We start from the raw sequence: 18,850 nt of genomic DNA on the forward strand, positions 1-18,850 counted from the left end.
ACACACATAACATCCAAAGCAAATCCCATGGAGAATAACATGTACCAGGAGGAGGGAGTTCTCATATTTCACACACAGTGCTGCTGGGTCTGAATTAAAGATGCACAAGCTTTTCATTCCAGTATTTGCACCCAGTGAACTGGGTCAACAAAGCAGCTAGCGGTGTGCATTCGGGATATACAAATATGGAGGAAGGGGGGCAGGATTTGGGCATTAGACTTGTGCCGATATCAAGGTTCAGCAGGTTTTGAAGCCCTTTTCATACCAAATATGGATGTGGGGCCCTCGTCCTCCCTCTTGTATCTATTTCTGTCTACCCACTCTGTACTGTTTAGAGACTCTTATGGTGTTGTTGATTGAATGTTCACTGGAGAAGCCTTTGGGAGTCACTCAACACTAACTTAATTTTCTCTCTCTTTCTGCACATCTTTGCCTTTTGATCATCGCTCTCTCTCTCTTATCTCCTCAAAAGAGGTGCGATCAGAAGAGAGGGGGATACTGGAGAGAGCTGGGGTCATCCAGAGCCTCACAGTGGGTGTGGCTCCCGTCGTCATGGTGATAGCATGCGTGTGCACTTTCACCCTACATATGGCTTTGGGCAATGACCTTACTGCAGCTCAGGTATTTAGATATGGGAACCTGTAGTCACTACGTTCACTGCATATTTAAATTTTGGATTAATGTGTCTTCACTGGAAACATGCTTGGTATATGTTTTTGCTAACCATAAAGTTCTACCAAATTGATATTTCCTAATGTTTTGTTATATTAAAAAAAGATTATTTACATTAAATGAATATTTTTTCAATTTGAGTTGAGCATTTATAGATTTTAAAGTCAGGTGAACATTTTTGTAAATAATTGTCTCCATCTCATTCTACCTCAGGCTTTCACTGTGGTTGCAGTTTTCAACTCCATGACCTTTTCCCTGAAAGTCACACCACTAGCTGTGAGGTCACTGTCAGAGGGTGCTGTTGCAGTCAAAAGATTTCAGGTAAGAACAATAAACTGTCAATCATCTCTGTCACAAAGCCACCTAAATTGCTTTTATTTAAAATAACTCTGTTAAGTACAGTATGTAATTTAAAACCCCCAGTTTAAGTTTTGACTGTGGATACAGTATGTCAGTGCAAGCGGGATTTACGATTCTCAACCAATCAAAAGGTGCCTCACACATCTGCCCACACCACATACTGACATTTTTGACATAGTGTATTTCAAACACATGGTAAAAGTTGCATGTTAGTGAGAGATGGTTTCACAGAGCCAGCTAGGGTTGAGTAAGCAAGCATTTATGCCAAGGATGCCCCAAAAGGCTTGTGGCGTTCTATGTTTTTACTTTAATACAGTGCAAAGTAATGAGGCTAGGAATAACTGTACCTTAAGCATAAGGATGAGTAATACATGTCTCATAACATAGCACAACCTCAATTATGTTTAACCACGTTTAATCAATCTTTGCTTTAACATTAGCAAAGGCAGAAACCCTTTGCTTGTTTTCATTTATTTATTTTCGTCATGCACAAAAGAAAAAAGTACTCAATTGTCATTTTGCAAGCACACATTTGAAAACATAAATAATTGTGTGGTTAAAATCAATTGTTGCATAAATTAACCCCTGGTATCTGTCTTCACAGAGGCTCTTTATGATTGATGACAGAGAGATTGTCTTGATCAAAATGGAGGATCCTAACAATGCAGTGGAATTTCAGGATGCAACACTGGCTTGGGAAAAGGCACGCTCTCCACCTGCAAAACCTAATCCACGTCCCAAGAAGCTAGGAGGAATGATGCGCGTGCTGCGCAGAGAGAAGCTCAGCCTGGACTTTTCCACAGAGGACAGCAAAGTAAACAAGGAAGGTCCAAATGCACAAAGTCTCCTCACAAATATGGAGCAGGAGAGTCAACAAAGTACCATCTCCTCCACTCAAAGCATGCGACCTCCACTGCACAAGACCCTGCACCGCATTGACCAACGCATTAAGACGGTAACACAAACATATACAGTAAATTAAGTGGATTGAAGCGTAATTTATGGTTCTGCAGAGGCGCCACGCAGAGCTTTCGCTGTAGCCTACGTAAGTGGCTTGAAGTTTTTACTTGTGCGTTGGTGTGTGCATCTAGCAGTAATGGGAATAATGGTGTTACTAACAGCATTACTTTTTTCAGTAACAAGTAATCTAATTATTTACTCTTCCCATCTTAATAACGCTGTTATTGCTAAAAAATGTGGCACGTTACAATAATTGAAGCTGTTTTTTCCATCAGACCAACTAGATGTCTGAACCGAAAAGCAAAGACTTTTTTACTGTTCTTCCTTGGTTCTTCCTTGTCTATGCACGAGACAAGCGCATAAATGCTGATGATTGGCTGAGGTTGAGTTAAATTTCATAGTAAGCCAATCAGAGGTAGAGTTGGGCGGGTGTTCGAAAACACACATAGTCAGACACACAACGAACAATGAGTCAGTCAACAAAAGACAGGTATGGCGAGCCTAAATGAGGGGCAATAAATATCCAAAGTTCCAAAATATGTAATGTGTTTTTTGGATGGATAATGTCTACATATGTGGCATTTGATTGGATGCTAATCTCACTTTGTCCCACAACAACATTAAAATGGTTTAGATTTGTGTACATTGTTTCTGTTAATATTGTATGGTATTAAGTGTCCATTTTATCATAATATTCATATTTATCATAAATAATTAAATTAGGTACTTTTTTGGAAGAAGTAACTAGTACCTGAAACTAGTTATTTTTTAAAATAGCTTGCCCAACATTGGCGTCTAGACGTGTGTGTGTGTGTGTGTGTGTGTGTGTGTGTGTGTGTGTGTGTGTGTGTGTGTGTGTGTGTGTGTGTGGTGAAGCAAGGGAAAGTGAGAGAGTGATGTTGATTATCTTTGGAGCAAGTAGCGACTCTAGAGTCATAGTGAGACAAACGAAGTGACGGCTAAAAGACATCCATCGCCGCAACGTATTATATATTTTGAGAGGTGCACGTCAAGCTACATAAGGTCCACCTTAGGGTGGTGTACCTATGTACGTAGCCACAGCGTAGATTTCATGCAGAAGCATGAATCACGCGTAAGCCGTTTGACAAACCTTTTCCTGCTTCATGTAATTCCCACAATGCCACTGTTTATATCCCTTTTTTAGGGTTCACTGGTTGGAATCTGTGGAGGTGTCGGTAGTGGAAAAAGCTCCCTTCTGTCTGCTCTACTGGGACAGGTAAGATTGTTGAGTTTAGTTTCCCCTTTAAACAGCATAGACATCAATAACAACAACAACAACAACCTTCAACAACAACCATGGTCTTTCTGAAACTTTTATTTTCACCCCATGCCACACAACAACCCACAATATGAAAAGGAATGTTTAAAGGGTTTCCTCTGCTTCCAGCCGTCTGGTTTTGTGTTGCAGATGACCCTGTTAGAGGGTAATGTAGCTGTCAATGGTGGCTTTGCTTACGTTCCACAACAAGCCTGGATCCTCAATGAGTCACTGAAGGAGAATATCTTGTTTGGAAACGAGTATGACTTAGAAAAGTAAGATGAGCCACAGGTTCATGATGTTATGAAGAATAAACGCAATGAAGGTTGAAACTTGCAGTATCCCTAATTCAACATATTTCCTTATCAGATATAAAGCTGTCCTGGAAGCCTGCTGCCTTCTCCCAGACCTTGCAGAGCTTCCATATGGAGATATGACTGAGGTATCTGATTTTTTTCTTCTTTACTCTTAGTCTGTGGTGAAATTATGTGTGCAACAGTTTTACTGTATGCAACTGTGTGTGACTGTTTTCAATTGTTTTCAGTGCAACCAGAAGAGTTTTTTATGGAGCTTTGTTTTTTTACTTTCTCTTTCTAGATTGGAGAGAGAGGTACCAACCTGAGTGGAGGACAGCGTCAGAGAGTGAGCCTGGCACGTGCCCTCTACAGTGAGCGGCCCATACTTCTCCTGGATGACCCGCTCAGCGCTGTTGATGCTCGTGTGGGTAACCATGTCTTCCATAAAGCTATCAGGGGTGCCGCAAAAGGCAAGACGGTGCTCTTTGTAACCCACCAGCTGCAGGTAAGAGACTGTCTGTAAATTTCTAGCGAAACTCATTTCCATTCAAAATGTGTATTTCTTCCAAAGCATACAAACAAACTTATGTACATTTTCTGGTTTCACCATCATGGAAATGTTATCAAATTAACGTTGGCCTCTGTTTTTCTTTTTTCTTTTCTAGTATCTGTCTGAGTGTGACAACATTATTCTGATGAAGGATGGGCAGATTTCCGAGCATGGCACCCATGCTCAGCTAATGGGTAAAGAGCGTGACTATGCCAGCCTATTCAACAGCACGCTACAGGAGGTAAGGCCAGGGGCACATGAGGCACCAGGCCAGCTCTTTTGAGTAAGGCATCTTTACCTCAACTACACAAAAAACATTGGACATTAGCTGAATAATTTATAAACCCAGAAAGGCGGGCCCAATATCTGGAAATGTTAATGCATACATGGCTTTTCATTATTTATGCATGCATTGATTTACTGGTGAGCTGCTAAAGACTCTGTCACTGATATCTCTGTTTAAATGACTTGCAGTGTGTTGTTGTTACAGCTGCTGTGATTTGTGTCATGTTTGAAAGCTCACTTTCTTTCCTTACCTTTTTGTCTTCTAGAATCTGGTAAAAGAGAATTTAAAAAACAAACAGTGGAGGGCAGGTGCAGAAAAGGCTGACAGTGCTGTTGATGATGCCAAGGTCCGACCAAGGGTAGAAAGCGAGAAAGGAGGTGAGAGACCCTGCCACTTTTCATGCTCCACATGTAGAATAAATGCTAAACACTTATTTTTCTTGAGAATGTTTAACATGTAACTTCTTTCTTGCATCTTTTATTCAGAACGACTGATGAAAGCTGAGGAGAAGGGCTCTGGTGCAGTCGCCTGGTCTGTGTATGGTGCTTACATCAAAGCAGCAGGAGGTCCAATCATCTTCATCATCAACATCTTTCTCTTCCTCTCCACCACAGGCAGCATAGCTTTCAGTAACTGGTGGCTCAGCTACTGGATAAAGCAGGGCAAAGGGGTGAGTTTGGAGACGATTCTGCTTTACTATAATAGACGCCTCTTTTTAGTGTGTATTTAGCTCCCAAAAGAAAGATAACTACTATGCTTCAGTGAGTTGTGGCAGCAGACTGAGCATTAATCTGAATGTGCATGATTAAAAAAGTAACGGCACTATGGTAAACTTAATTAAAAACAAACACGAGCAGTGAAGAAACAGATGTGCAGCAAAGCAGGCGTTGGCTGCTATTGAGAAATGTGCTTGGAATGGTAAACATCATTGAACTGACTGATTTTCATGTGCTTTTTGTATTCCAAAGTATTTTTCTCAGTTTCATTAGAGGCAAAATTCCTACATGGGGAGAAATTGGATTTTTTTATCCCCTCACTTTTAGTAATTTGTTGCTCTATGCCCTCAGAACACATCATTGATCTTGGTAAATGAAACGATGGCAAGCAACAGCATGAGACTCAACCCTCACATTCAGTACTATTCAACTGTTTACGTTGTTTCCATGGGAGCTGCATTGCTGCTGAAGACAATGAGAGGGCTGGTGTTTGTGAAGGTAAGCTTCCTCAGACATTCCTGTTCTTCTGACACATGCTTTGTCTAATCAGTCACTGATGAACTTTGAAACATAGTGGTGTGATAAGGAATATTAAAAGTTCAGAAATCAGTGGTGTACAGTTAAACAGTGCTACTCCCTAATTGTCTTTATTGTCATGTTTTCATGCTCTCATGCTTCGAGTGGTCTAATTGAAAATGCCCGTAGGCCAAATCCATTTATCTGTCCGCTACTGCCATGTCTTACAGCTTTACAACTCTCTGTGTGTGTGTGTGTGTGTGTGTGTGTGTGTGTGTGCGTGTGCGTGTGTGTGCGTGTCTGTGTGTCTGTGTCAGTACCCCTTTGGGTGTGCCTCGTTTTCAAGCTAACCCATCCTGACACTGCATTGCAGAGGTTAGGTCCTCACGTTAATGTGTGCCACTTGAAATTGCTAATTTTTCAAACATGGCTAATCTTTCTTTACCCCTAGCTGTGATGAGATCTTTGGGAGTGTTGAATATTCCATTAATAGAATTAATTTGTTCTCTGCTGCCACATGTAATTTCTGTCCTATTGGTGAAATGTCTCTTGCTCATTAGGTCATGACCTTTATGTCATGCCTCCCAGAAACTCATTATAAATGAAGATTTGACAGCTTGCCTTGTGCGAGGAAAAAAATAACAACCCACCACAGTGCACATGCTTAGCATATGGTGAAGTACCAATTTAATATCTACAGGCAACATATGAGTGCCACTGTATTTATCCATTGTGTGTTTTTGTGTTTGGGGCTGAGCACATTGACAGATGATTTCCTTCCAACCGTCTGTTTATCCAAGCCGTGATTCTTTCCATATGTTTCTTAAAGTTGTTTGTTTTCATGTCAGGTCTCATGTTCAACCACGACTGTTGTTTTGTGTTGACAGTGTACGATAAAGGCTGCCTCTGTGCTCCACGACAAGCTGTTCTACCGGCTCCTCCTCAGCCCCATGCACTTCTTTGATACAACACCTCTGGGTCGTATCCTGACCCGCTTCTCCAGAGACATGGATGAGGGTGAGACTTGATTTGTCTTGACTGTGAACCTTCCCCCAAGAGAGCTCTCAGTCAGTGAAGTCACCTTGGTTGACAAGGTGTACTGCCAAGACACAGTGTGGTTTCACATGGAGTATTTTGCTTAGCATGGCTTTCTGTTAAACACTTTACTGGTGTCTTTGCATGTTGGTTTTGCGGGTTGCTGTTTTTTTGGATGGTTGGTTTTGTTTCTACATATAATATGTTTGTATACTCCTAAAGAGTGTCTCTTTCTCTTTTTTGGTAACACAAAACACTAAAAGACACTTAGGGGGTAACAAAGAGAAGGTTTTCTTCACATAAAGAGATGGATCCAACACCACACAACACAGTGTGTTTCATTTACAATATGTCTCCTCTCCAAAGTTGATGTACGTCTCACCATGCAAGCTGAGATGCTGCTGCAGAACATGACCCTGGTGCTGTTTTGTTTCGGAATGATGGGAATCGTCTTCCCCTGGTTCCTGATCTGCATCTTGCCACTGGGAGCCTTTCTCTACATTGTCAACCGTATCTGCAGGTCAGACTCTCATTACTCCTGTTGTTATCATTGCTATTGGCATTGAGCCTGAAATTCAAACAGACTGCACATTACACTTCATCTCCCTCAGAGGCATCTGAACAGTGTTACCGGCTACAGGTGATTAATAAGCATCAAGTGCTCAAAGTTACTTTAAGTGGCAACTAGTGACTTAAAGCAGCATTTGTTGATTTTTGTCCACTGGGGCAGAAAAACATCCAAATGAGCTGACACAGAACATACTGGCTTATAAAGTTGAAAGGGCGGATGTGTAAGCAAACAATTGCCAGCAGACACAGAGCGACATTTGCATTTGTTTGGAGTCATTTTTAGTTCTCTGCCAAGTCCTGAGACACATATCTAGGTCTTAAGCTGCTAGATGCATATTGTAGTCTACAGTGGGTTTATTTTTTTCTGACAGCTTCTGCTGTAAAAGGGTTATTTTGTTTGATTTTAGCATGGTGAGTGTGCATTATTTACTTTACAAAGAGACAATTGATTAAATATTTAATTAAAACAAGTATCATGAACAAACAATGCTGCCAGTTACAAAGGACGTGGAGCATGTGGTGAATGTGATTAGCTTTGTATTGCTATGCATATTGTCTTGTACAAGCAACAACATACATGGTAGCACAACCCATAATAATTGATTAAACTGATTGGGGATTCATACTTATTCTAATCAGCAACCTTTATTGGTGGGTACTGAAGGTAAATAACAGTAAAAGAGGTGCAGGGATAATCTTTATCTGCAAGTATGGGAGTGTTATTGGTCATTGATTACAATTTTCACAGCTTCTGTTGCAGCAAATGTTGCAGGAACGCCCTGGATTATCTGATGACTCTGCTTTAGTCATTATTTGCAGCAGTTGTGCGATAAAGGTGGATTCACTGTGGGGAACAACACCTTGCTGGTATCTTGGGAAATAACCACAGTATCTTTCCTGTATCTAAGAGATCAATAACAACGTGATACTCTGTGTTATTGTTGTGCTGGTGTAATGCCAGAAAGTACGAAAGCAAAATATATATGTGTCTAATGTTATTATACATACAAACAGTACATTTGTAGCTTTCCATTATAAGTAATGCCAAATTAAATGTATGATATTTGTGTGGCAAAGCACAAAATTTTGGGGGGAAACCTGCTCCCAGATCACACACAGCGTCCTCTTCCCTTGTGCAGATATGAACACTTAATGTCTTGCCTTCTCATAAACTGTAATTCTTGACTTCTTTAATAAGATCTCATACCAGTTTGTCTCCTGAGGGATCAATTTAGTTTTAAAATGTCTTCATTTATCTTTTAAGAGACACTTGTAGGCAATGTAAGTGGAATTAATGTTGAACTTTGATAGACTATTAAGCACACAAGAACCAAGAGGAAGAGATATTCCCCAGCTGTTACCAAAAGGTAGTGATCACCCTTGGCAACACTTTAAAATAATGAAATACTATATCTTACAAAGTCACAACATCCCAGGATATATATAGATGTTGCATCAAACTGGATCTCCCATTGAAATTACCCACTTCTAAAGCAGCTTTTTATTGAATTCTGAAATGAAATTGCCCATGGCATAAACATGTTTGTCTGGATCACATCCTCCAAGCGAGGAAGTGTCATGTTATTTCCCCCTCTCTTCTGGGCTTTTATGAGAAAACCAAATGATTCATAGGAGCTTTGTAATTCACATGCTCCATCCATTCTATCTTGGTGTCTGAAAGTAGAAAGACACCCCCCTCTCTCCTTCAGTCAATAGACCTCTCTCGTTTACACTACTCCGTTGAGTCTGGCGTCTCTCTGGCTGCCAATTGTATGGCCGTCTGTGTGAGATGGTGCTTACAATATTGCACATGCATCACAAACAGGGGACCATATATTGCTCTCTCCACCCTGTCATCATTATCTATTTGCCACACAACTGCATCATTAGAGCTGATGCATTTTCCATTCCTTCATCCTTTAGGGGTGCTTCCGTACACAGGTGTACTGTCTGTGCTCTTTCAGCTCCCGCAGCAATATCAGTTTGACCAAAATGTGAAACTTTAGATCTTAAAACCAGACCCAATTGCCTTTACAAAGGTTTGTACATCACAGGTCATTTGACAGGGCTTGCTGTGGCTTATAGTAGGATTTAGTGTTGCTCATTGGGTTTTCCATTTTTAAAGGTGCTCTAATATGGAGCTAGAATTGTTTCTTTATTACATGTGAGAAAATGAATAATCTGAGAGAAGAAAAAAATGTTTGAGAGGAAAAGATATCACACTGATAGCAAAAAGCATTTTATGTGAGATAAAAAAATATTCAAGAGAAAAAGTTTTTATACGAATAGCAAAAAACTCTCAAATATATATTTTTTGCTATCAGTGGGAAAAGAAATTCTCTAAAAAAAAACAAACGGTTTCTCTCAAAACGTTTTTCTTCTCGCTCTCAAAAACTAAGTCAATTTTTGCTCTCGTCTCAGGATTTTTCTCTCGATGTGAAATAGTGTCATGGGCGGGGCCACGTTCCTATTGGCCGGTTGGGTGTGCACCGTCTTGTCTTGGGAGTGCATCTGAATCATTACACCATTGTCACCATCATGGATAGATAACTAGCACCCAGCCCACTTCTAAATAAATACATTTTAATTATCTAAACACTTTTTAACAGTCAAACTGAAACACTGGCGGTGAGCTCCAGGTCCAGCAGCCGCAGACGGACCGCCATCAGTGGGTCTTAGCCAGCGTGGAAACATTGCTAGAAAGCTTTGCTGCCGACCTCGACCTGATCTGATCTCCAGCGTGACAATGGTGTAATGATACAGATGGACTACCAAGACAAGACAGTGCTCACCCAACTGGCCAATAGGAACGTGGCCCCGCCCATGACACTATTTTCACATTAAGAGAAAAATCCTGAGACGAGAACAGAAATTGAGAAAAATATTTTTTTCACACTGTTAGCAAAAAATATATATTTGAGAGTTTAAAAAAGTATTTTGAAGAGACATTTTTTTTGCTATTGGTATGAAAACTTTTTCTCTCAAATATTTTTTTTCCCTCTCGTAAAATGCTTTTTTTGCTATCAGTGTGATAACTTTTTTTCTCAAACCTTTTTTTTTATATCTCAGATCATTTATTTTCTCGCATGTAATAAAGAAACAATTCTAGCTCCATACTCTAAGCAATGTTGGGAGACGTTACTTCTTGTTGACGTTCAAAGTATTTTCAAACAAAACGAGACTAGCTCTGTCCTCCCTTCTCCTCATCCCGTCCCCTCCCCCTCCCTTCTGTGCTTCCACACACTAACTACTCACCCCCACCCCCAAATCTTTCTTGTCAGTTATTGGCTGGAACCCTGGAACACTGTTTGTGTATGCTTCGTGGTGCAGGTGGGCACAGTTTATTTTTGTTGGCGTTTGTGGAACCTGGGCTGTCTACAGAGACCACGTTTTTTTAAAGTGTGTTCTGGGGACAGGCACCTCGCAAAATAGTGAGGAGATGTTTGCTGTATGCGACAACAAATGTTGCCTGTAAATAAGAATAAATCATTTAAGACAGTAAACCTTTCAGTCATCAAAATATGAATCAGGTTATAGACACTAGAAAAACAGCTAGAGGTCCAACAGATATTAACACTTTGCAAACACCTGTATTTGATCATTTTTAATCACATATTTACAAAATAGTGGTATTATTAAATAAATTCCTTTAGTAAGAAATTAAATTTAGAAGATAATCTTTTTCTATTTCCAGGGTTTTGATTCGCGAGCTGAAGCACCTAGAGAACATCAGCCAATCACCACTCACCTCTCACATCACCAGCAGTATTCAGGGACTCTCCACAATACATGCCTATGGAAGAGGGCATGACTTCCTCCAACGGTGAGTATAATGATGCCTGTCAGAGATGGAGATCATTAAATTACAATACACCAAAACCTCATACTAGACTTCTTCTCTGCAAGCATGGCAGGATGGAGTTCTTCTTGCTTTTGCTATAGTTTAAATGAGTTTATCTCTCTTTTTCCAGATATCAGGAATTAGTCGACAACAGCCAGGCCTCCAACTACCTCTTCAGTTGCGCTATGCGTTGGCTCGCTGTCCGCCTGGACCTTGTCAGCATCTTTCTTATCACTGGTGTAGCCCTTTGCATTGTCTTCATGCACAATCAGATACCTCCAGCCTATGCAGGCCTCGCCATATCGTACGCAGTGCAGGTTTGTAAAAAATTACATGTAGTAACACAGACACTGGCAGCCCGAGTAGTCTTGAAAGGTTGAAAAGAAGGTAGGTTGCAGACAGGATTATAAATATGACGCTCACCCAGTAGAGCATACGCTCCATTTAGGTTGAGTCCTTGGCAGCGGCTCAGGTTCCAATCTGACCAACAGGCCTTTTCTGTGTGTCATCCCCGCTCTTTCTCTCACCTCTTTCCTCACATTCTACAGCTGCTCTAATAAAAATAGGCAATACAAAGCCGTGAAAAAAAAAGAAATGTGGCAAAGAAAAGCCCCTTTTGTTTTTAACAGCTGCTATAAAAGTGCCTCTTATAGTATTATAGCATTTAGCTAAACAGCAGTTTAGTATACCATTTGTTTAGCATCAAAAGTGGCTGTTCTTCAGCAGAGGTTACACACTGTAGTCTCACTTTAAAAAGCCATCATTTACATATTCAGCCGCCCTCAATTTCTTTTTGGAGGGGGATGCATGAAAGTACTGTATGCATGCAAGCGACTTCCACAGCCTGTCTTATTATTAATAATATTTTAGTGTCCAATCTATGGTTTTATTATTATTTTTTAAATTAAATTAAATTAAATTTTTTAATTATTTTGATTGTTTTACTGCTCATTCAATGAAGGGGAGCAGCACATGGTAAATTCCACGTGTTTCATGATAATTGTTGTAACAGTGTTTCCACCTTCCAACAACAGTGTTTCCAACCTTCAACCTCTTGCTGCTTTTCTTTTACCTCCAGCTGACCGGGTTGTTGCAGTTTACCATGCGGCTGCTCACAGAGACTGAAGCTCGGTTTACATCAGTTGAGAGGATCAATCATTATATAAAGGTAAGAGCATTGATTAGCACAGTGAGGAAGGTGGATTATGTGGCACTCAGGCACATTGTACATGATGAAATAAACTGGGACGCTTTCTAGACTCTCCCCCATGTGACAGAGCGCATGGCTGCCGTCACGAGTAGGGCGTAAGTCCGTAGGATGCCCTCAGAAATGACTTGTCTTTAGGTCAATAGGAAACAGTGTATTTTTTTTATGTGTATTATATATCCTTTTTACTCTTACGTCAACTTCTTTTATTTCGATGAAAGTGTTTTGTTTTTGCTTTCTTTAATTAAATTTGTTTTGTAACACTATTTTGCTTTATCTGCCTTACTTGGGTTAACAATAAATATCCCAACTTTTCAACGCCATCTCAGATTCACCTTGAGTGTTTTTCCACTTGCTCACGACTACTAACTACGTATACCCACAATACCCCATCAAACGCATACCAGCCCAGAATAACAGCAGCTGAATTTATGGGCAGTTGGCATGTCCAGACTCGTTTGTGTTTTTTGTGTGCATATGATTGTGTATGTGTAATAAACACAGCACAAAGCAGATAGAAACCCAGTGTGAGGACTTAACACACTCCAGCTTACATGACAGGGCTTGTTTCACACAACAACTGCCATCAAACCGCAAAGATAAGAATATCAACTCAACTTTTTCTTTTCTTTTCAAAGAAAAGCTCATAGAGAGAAAAGCACTATGATTCAGTCAGAGGGCTTGCACCTCCACAGAGATTTAGAGATGCATACCAGATACCATCTCTGCTCCTTATCTCAGTCTCTAGAGAGTGAAGCACCCCGTCAAAGTCCTGAGGCAGATGCTCCTGCCCCCTCTTGGCCTCAGCGAGGAAACATCACCTTCCAGGATGTCGAGATGCGTTATCGGGATGATCTGCCACTTGTGCTTAAAAATCTGTCCTTCACCATCCTGCCTGAAGAGTCCATCGGCATTGTGGGCCGCACAGGTTCAGGTACAAGTGACTCATTTCTGTTCCCCAGCCAGCAGCATTTTCAGCCTGTTTTCACACCTCTTTTTAACAAATACACACTTTTCTTCACGCAGTATCTTTTCTTTACATGTTTGCAGGAAAGTCCTCTCTGGGTGTAGCTATGTTCAGACTTGTGGAGCTGACTGGAGGCTCGATTATCATTGACGGAACCAATATTGCACAGATTGGTCTGGATGACCTGCGGAGCAAGCTAGCCATCATTCCTCAAGAGCCGGTGCTCTTCATCGGGACAGTCAGGTATTCCAAATGATAATTTGTTACCAAGCATAGGAACGTATGTATTGTTCCAGCTTTACAAAATGTAATGAAAAAGAAGAGCAGAGGGAATGAATGAAAAACAAATAGCCCTCAACCATGAATGTGCTCTTAAACAACTGCTCTAAAGAAAAATCCCCCAGTGTCTAGTGGTGCAACAATGCAGTCAAACTGTCAGCAGTCTTTACATAAGTATAACACTTCCTTCCCATACAGTGGATACTCAACATTGATGTGCCTTTAGTCAACCTGCCTGTTTAAAGGACTAAAATATAATTTTTTTACATCAAAACTGAGCATAATTGCACATCTGTATCTGTGTTCCTGTTTAAATACATACCTATATCCCACTACTTGCCTTGAAATAGTTTTCTAAAGCTGTTTAATTCTGGTGCCAAATATTATATAGACTTTGTGTCTATTAGTGTAAATGTAAAGCCACACCAGAGGGAAATCATAACAGAAACAAAAATGGTGCGAGGCAGTAAGAAATGAAAGAACAGATACGCTTAATTTGACAGGCCACACTGTTTCAAAAACCCAAACATCAGCATTGCTTTTATTAAAAAAAAGAGCAAACTTTGCGTCATGGATACAGATTACCTCCTCCTCAAATGAAAATTGACGTTTGTCAGCTAAGGGGAAACAGTGTAGTATATGCAGTTTACTATACTATTTCTCTTCTCTTAATGTGAAATTGGCATAATGTTTAATCCAATTAATGAATATCACAATTATGTTTTTTTTCTAGGAGCAATTTAGACCCGTGGGATCAACACTCTGACTCCCAGATATGGGAAGCTCTTGAGAAGACACATATAAAAGAGATGGTAAGCGACAAGATGGTTCAACACCATAACACATTATGCCAAATTATGCATTACTTGAATAGAACAAGCTCAATCAACATTCATCCTTGTACATCTGTACACCCCTTTGGATTTCTTCAGATCAGCCAGCTGCCTCATTCGCTTCACTCAGAGGTGACAGAAAACGGAGAGAACTTCTCGGTGGGAGAACGACAGCTACTCTGTGTGGCCAGAGCTCTGCTGCGCAACAGCAAGGTGCTGATTGTATAATACAGCTAGTTCACATTTACATGTGGAACATTGTTTGACATGGATAAGGATAGCAGCTCAAGTAAGAAATTCTCCTCAGTTTTATAAAAAGAAACCACAAAGTCCCAATATAGTAGACTTCTCAGTGTGCATGTTTCCCTGCATGAGACAACCCTTCCATCTAGTGGTACGCATCAGAACTGCATCTCAACTCAACTCAAACTGTTGAAGCATGAACTCTGCATGTGCAGCATACAGTAATAGTGTGACGTTTTCCCTCCTTTTGTGTTAATAACATTCTATAATGTGACATTTATACAGCAAAAACATGCACAGTGACCATTTCTTTAATATAATGTCCCGTTTGTTGTTTCTGTCTCAACTTCTTTGTTGTTATTTCTGTAACTTTTGCTTTTTTTTTTAGATTCTTATATTGGATGAGGCAACAGCAGCCATCGACAATGAGACAGATCGTCTCATCCAGAAGACCATTCGTTGTGCCTTTGGCAACTGCACCACCCTCATCATTGCCCATCGTCTCAACACAGTGATGAGCTGCAGCAGGGTCATGGTTCTGGACAACGGCCAGGTGTGTATACAGTCCACACACACAAAGCCACATGACTGATTGCATGATTGCACCATACAGTCCCTTGGCTGAAACTCTTTCCCAAGTTGAAATACCCCTGATTAACTGTGTGAATGGCTCCCTTTGAGGTGATGGATTGGATAAAGACCTTTTACTTAGATTGTCTTGTGTTCAAGCTGACATTTGATACAGTGTAGTAAAAATGGAATGCATACAAATGATTACAAGCTTCAGTGACACCCCTTAACCATGTTAATGGGCTGAGTATACCTCTCTATCAAAGGATCCATCTGTGTGTAGAGTTTAGAAGGATACATGATGGATGCATTGGGATTGACTAGATTCACGGTGTGAATAACCCCTAATTTGTGAACATGAAACCATTCTCAATCCGGGTGCCAGTGAAAAGGCAGGTTCTCCACAGACATTAATGAAGTTAAATTATTTTGTTATTATTAGGTTGTCCCCAATGATCTATTACTACTTACATATTTCATTAAACACATATTCACTTAATATGCTATGGTGTCAACTGTGTAGCCATGACAGCTTTTGAATCAAACTTTTAATTTGTTGTATATCATCTCTGTTCGTCTGACTGTTGTATAATATGGCAGAAAAAATGTCTAATAGTTTGAGTCACATCAACAGCGTCAACATTCCAGTGTAAAGTTCCTTTAAGAGACCCATTAGCATTGGTTACAGAAACTTTCAATCAATGTTTTTAATTTTTTAAATAACTTGGGTTGCAATAGTCTTCAAGAAAATAATATGCCTTGATTTTTGGTCTCTCTACAAAGTTAATGGAAGGATTAAGTTAAACCTCTGATTGTATATGTTCTATGCTGGTACTGATCACTGTTTTGTTCTTTTCATTCTCATAGATTTTGGAGTTTGACAGTCCCGCTGCCTTGCTGGCAGATGAAAACTCAAGATTTAGAGCGCTGATAGAAGCATCAGAAAACCAAAGCAGATAAAACACTGTGGAGCTGAACTTTGGATGTGAGCGGTGACGCCTCAAAATATTCAGTGAAATAACTGAAAAGCACTCAAAAAAACACAATAGATTCAATCCTGCCTTGGTGTGAAAGTGATGTGTTAAAAAATACAGGCTGATCCTTGTAGCAATGTCTGTTTATTTCCAAACCAAAGACCCAGGGACCACACTTCTGAAGGACAGATCAAATCTCACTATGCAAAGGGAGAAGTAACAGACTCCTGCTCTTTGCTGAGTTATTTGGTACTGAAACAGAGCATTGCCTCTGACAAAAGCACTTTATAATTAATGTGGACATGTGGTGCTTCCTTTTTTTTCTTGAGGCCAGCTGATCAGTGTGACTACAAATTAGTTTTAGTAATTTTATTTCCATAACTAAGACCTCAAAGTGCAGGAATTTACTGTTAAGAATGTATTACTTTTATGTATGATTATTCAATACAGTATACCTTACAGTATACCTTAAAAAATCACCTATTAATCTATTTTCATTAGGCACTTTCCAGAACATGCTAAAATATTTAAATCGTTTTCTTTTTATGTTATATGCATCTAGTTTGATGTTATAATGCAGTCTTTTCAGTGAATCATTGCAGATGCAATATGTGCCTAGAGCTGTAAACATTTTCAGGTCATACCGTATAATGGAATTAGCCATGTAAGTATGCTTTTTTGCAGACTGCATGCAAGTACCGTGTTATTGAATGAGCCGAAATTTCCTCTAAATCCAGATGCTGGAGTTTAAAATCTGCACATTTTATACAAATGGTAATGTTTTTCTTTCTTTTTACCAGCAAGGTAATTCTGTGTTGCAATTAGGTTTTAAACCATGATACAGTATGTAATGTGCAACAAAGTTGAAACTGATAAGCATAAGATGTGTCTTCAAATGTGTTTTTACAAAAGTTGGGGATTGTAAACTTCTGCCTTATAATCAAGTTTGTGCTGAACAATCATGAAGAGTGCAATATATTTCTATTGCAATTGATACTTTTTCAGGATTGCCTTTGTACACTTGAGTTTGTAATCTTTTTTTAAATGTTTGATTTTTGTTCTAAAGGTATTTTCTTTCAATAAAATATATATTTCATATATGCTGATGTCCAGTCTTAGCTACTTTACATGTTAAAGGGGAACTCTGTACACATCAAAAACGGTACAGATCTAGAAAATGTACAACTGCATATGTTAAAAACAATAGTATAACGTTTTTGTGGCTTAAGACACGTACAGTAAGGTGCTTCATACACACTTGTTCCACAGCTGACAATGTGCTTGCTCATTATGTGCACTGTCACTGTGTGGAAACTGGTCAAAATGGTCAGCTGTTATCAAACAACTTATATTCCTTAACAAAATAGGACAATTGTGGGAATTCTTGACGCTGCACATGAGTGAAAGGAAATACTATATTTATTTATTTATTTATTAACACAACTTAAAGGACTACACTGAACAGAGAATTACACTGTACGTATGTGAGAGAGACCTCAGTCAATACTTATCCTACTCAGACCCCTTTCTGATGAATATCACAGTCAGCAGCTCAAAGCCTTTATATTCCGTATCCAGGGTTTACCTACCTGTGTAGCATTGATCTCGCATGCTACACAACAAGACATAATCGTATCTACTTGCAGATACCTGCTTTCTATACTGGATGTTCAAGGATGTGTACGTGTATAGTATGCATTTGCTGGAATAATGTTTGGTGTATGCTTGAGTTTGTTTTTTTGTTGCCTATTTGTCATTCTACCTGTCTTTCTTTGAGTTTGAACAAATAAGAATAACAATTACAAGAAGACATTACAAATTGTAGACAACCACAATTTTTAGATGTCTGCATCTAGGGAATAAGCTGCTGGAACCCAATTAAGCTTTGGTTCCTGCTACTCTCTTGAACACAAGTGTCTATAGTTTTACTTGTTAAAACATCTTTTGCTGTATGGTATTTTAATTAAACACATGCATTTAGAAACATGCACCATACCTAAATATTAAAGCTACTAAGACTAAATGTACAGATGTAAGTTTGTATACTTATAAGGTTATTTATAAGGTTGTCTATTGTGTAAATGTGGTTGTTTTATTACTATTATTATTATAACTAATTATATTATATTTTTCCATTTCCATTTCATATACTTTATGTATATTTTTTCTCCTAAGTCTACTTAATGTGTATTTGTGTTATTCTGATGTGTGTACATTTGTTTATTTTATTTTGAGCTGCTGTAGCACAGGAATTTCCCCAGTGTGGGATAAATACAAATCTTATCTTATCTTTTATACGTAGGTCCATACACATATTTCCACAAACAGCTCCTTGAGGATTGTAAACAGTAACATAGGGCAATGCAAAAGTGCAAATGGTGCTGGAATACGAATTATATTCAAATTTGTATTGTGTTGTTGTTATAACACGTTCCTTATCTAAATAAGGTAAGTGGACATGAGTAGGCCATATTGTTGATGTATACGATTGTATGATATATAATTTAGTTGAAAGCTGGATGCAATTCAATATCACAAGAGCCATTTTTTGTAAACATTACATACATACATTGCATGTGTTAATTAATGTTTGAACATTGTTTTGTTACAGAAATCATTACAACTCAAAAAAGCATAGGTCCTAGAAGTGCGTTATGTTTTCTCCATTACCTTTATTTTGAAGTTCGGGGATCAAG

General features: G+C 39.2%; 1 protein-coding gene across 3 annotated transcripts in view; it reads left to right on the forward strand.

Annotated features, from left to right (window-relative positions):
- wu:fb13g09 (multidrug resistance-associated protein 5) overlaps nucleotides 1–17,238 on the forward strand; it is a 40,976-nt gene extending 23,738 nt beyond the window's left edge. For 2 of the 3 annotated variants that reach the window (XM_032527791.1, XM_032527792.1), the window contains 22 exons: nucleotides 473–621; nucleotides 886–993; nucleotides 1,637–1,987; nucleotides 3,158–3,229; nucleotides 3,422–3,546; nucleotides 3,641–3,713; nucleotides 3,869–4,072; nucleotides 4,233–4,358; nucleotides 4,669–4,780; nucleotides 4,889–5,073; nucleotides 5,471–5,617; nucleotides 6,523–6,652; nucleotides 7,037–7,190; nucleotides 10,935–11,063; nucleotides 11,212–11,398; nucleotides 12,160–12,249; nucleotides 13,030–13,222; nucleotides 13,339–13,498; nucleotides 14,268–14,346; nucleotides 14,467–14,580; nucleotides 14,999–15,163; nucleotides 16,048–17,238. In XM_032527791.1, the coding sequence (XP_032383682.1) occupies nucleotides 473–621; nucleotides 886–993; nucleotides 1,637–1,987; nucleotides 3,158–3,229; nucleotides 3,422–3,546; nucleotides 3,641–3,713; nucleotides 3,869–4,072; nucleotides 4,233–4,358; nucleotides 4,669–4,780; nucleotides 4,889–5,073; nucleotides 5,471–5,617; nucleotides 6,523–6,652; nucleotides 7,037–7,190; nucleotides 10,935–11,063; nucleotides 11,212–11,398; nucleotides 12,160–12,249; nucleotides 13,030–13,222; nucleotides 13,339–13,498; nucleotides 14,268–14,346; nucleotides 14,467–14,580; nucleotides 14,999–15,163; nucleotides 16,048–16,140 (3,146 nt within the window). In that variant the 3' untranslated portion in view covers nucleotides 16,141–17,238. Of the gene's footprint in view, nucleotides 1–472; nucleotides 622–885; nucleotides 994–1,636; nucleotides 1,988–3,157; nucleotides 3,230–3,421; nucleotides 3,547–3,640; nucleotides 3,714–3,868; nucleotides 4,073–4,232; nucleotides 4,359–4,668; nucleotides 4,781–4,888; nucleotides 5,074–5,470; nucleotides 5,618–6,522; nucleotides 6,653–7,036; nucleotides 7,191–10,934; nucleotides 11,064–11,211; nucleotides 11,399–12,159; nucleotides 12,250–13,029; nucleotides 13,223–13,338; nucleotides 13,499–14,267; nucleotides 14,347–14,466; nucleotides 14,657–14,998; nucleotides 15,164–16,047 lie in introns of those variants that run through there. The other variant, XR_004333808.1, reaches the window with a different exon arrangement.
- The last annotated feature ends 1,612 nt before the right edge of the window (nucleotides 17,239–18,850 follow it).

This window comes from Etheostoma spectabile, chromosome 10, assembly GCF_008692095.1.
Source record: "Etheostoma spectabile isolate EspeVRDwgs_2016 chromosome 10, UIUC_Espe_1.0, whole genome shotgun sequence".
Classification (NCBI taxonomy): domain Eukaryota; kingdom Metazoa; phylum Chordata; class Actinopteri; order Perciformes; family Percidae; genus Etheostoma; species Etheostoma spectabile.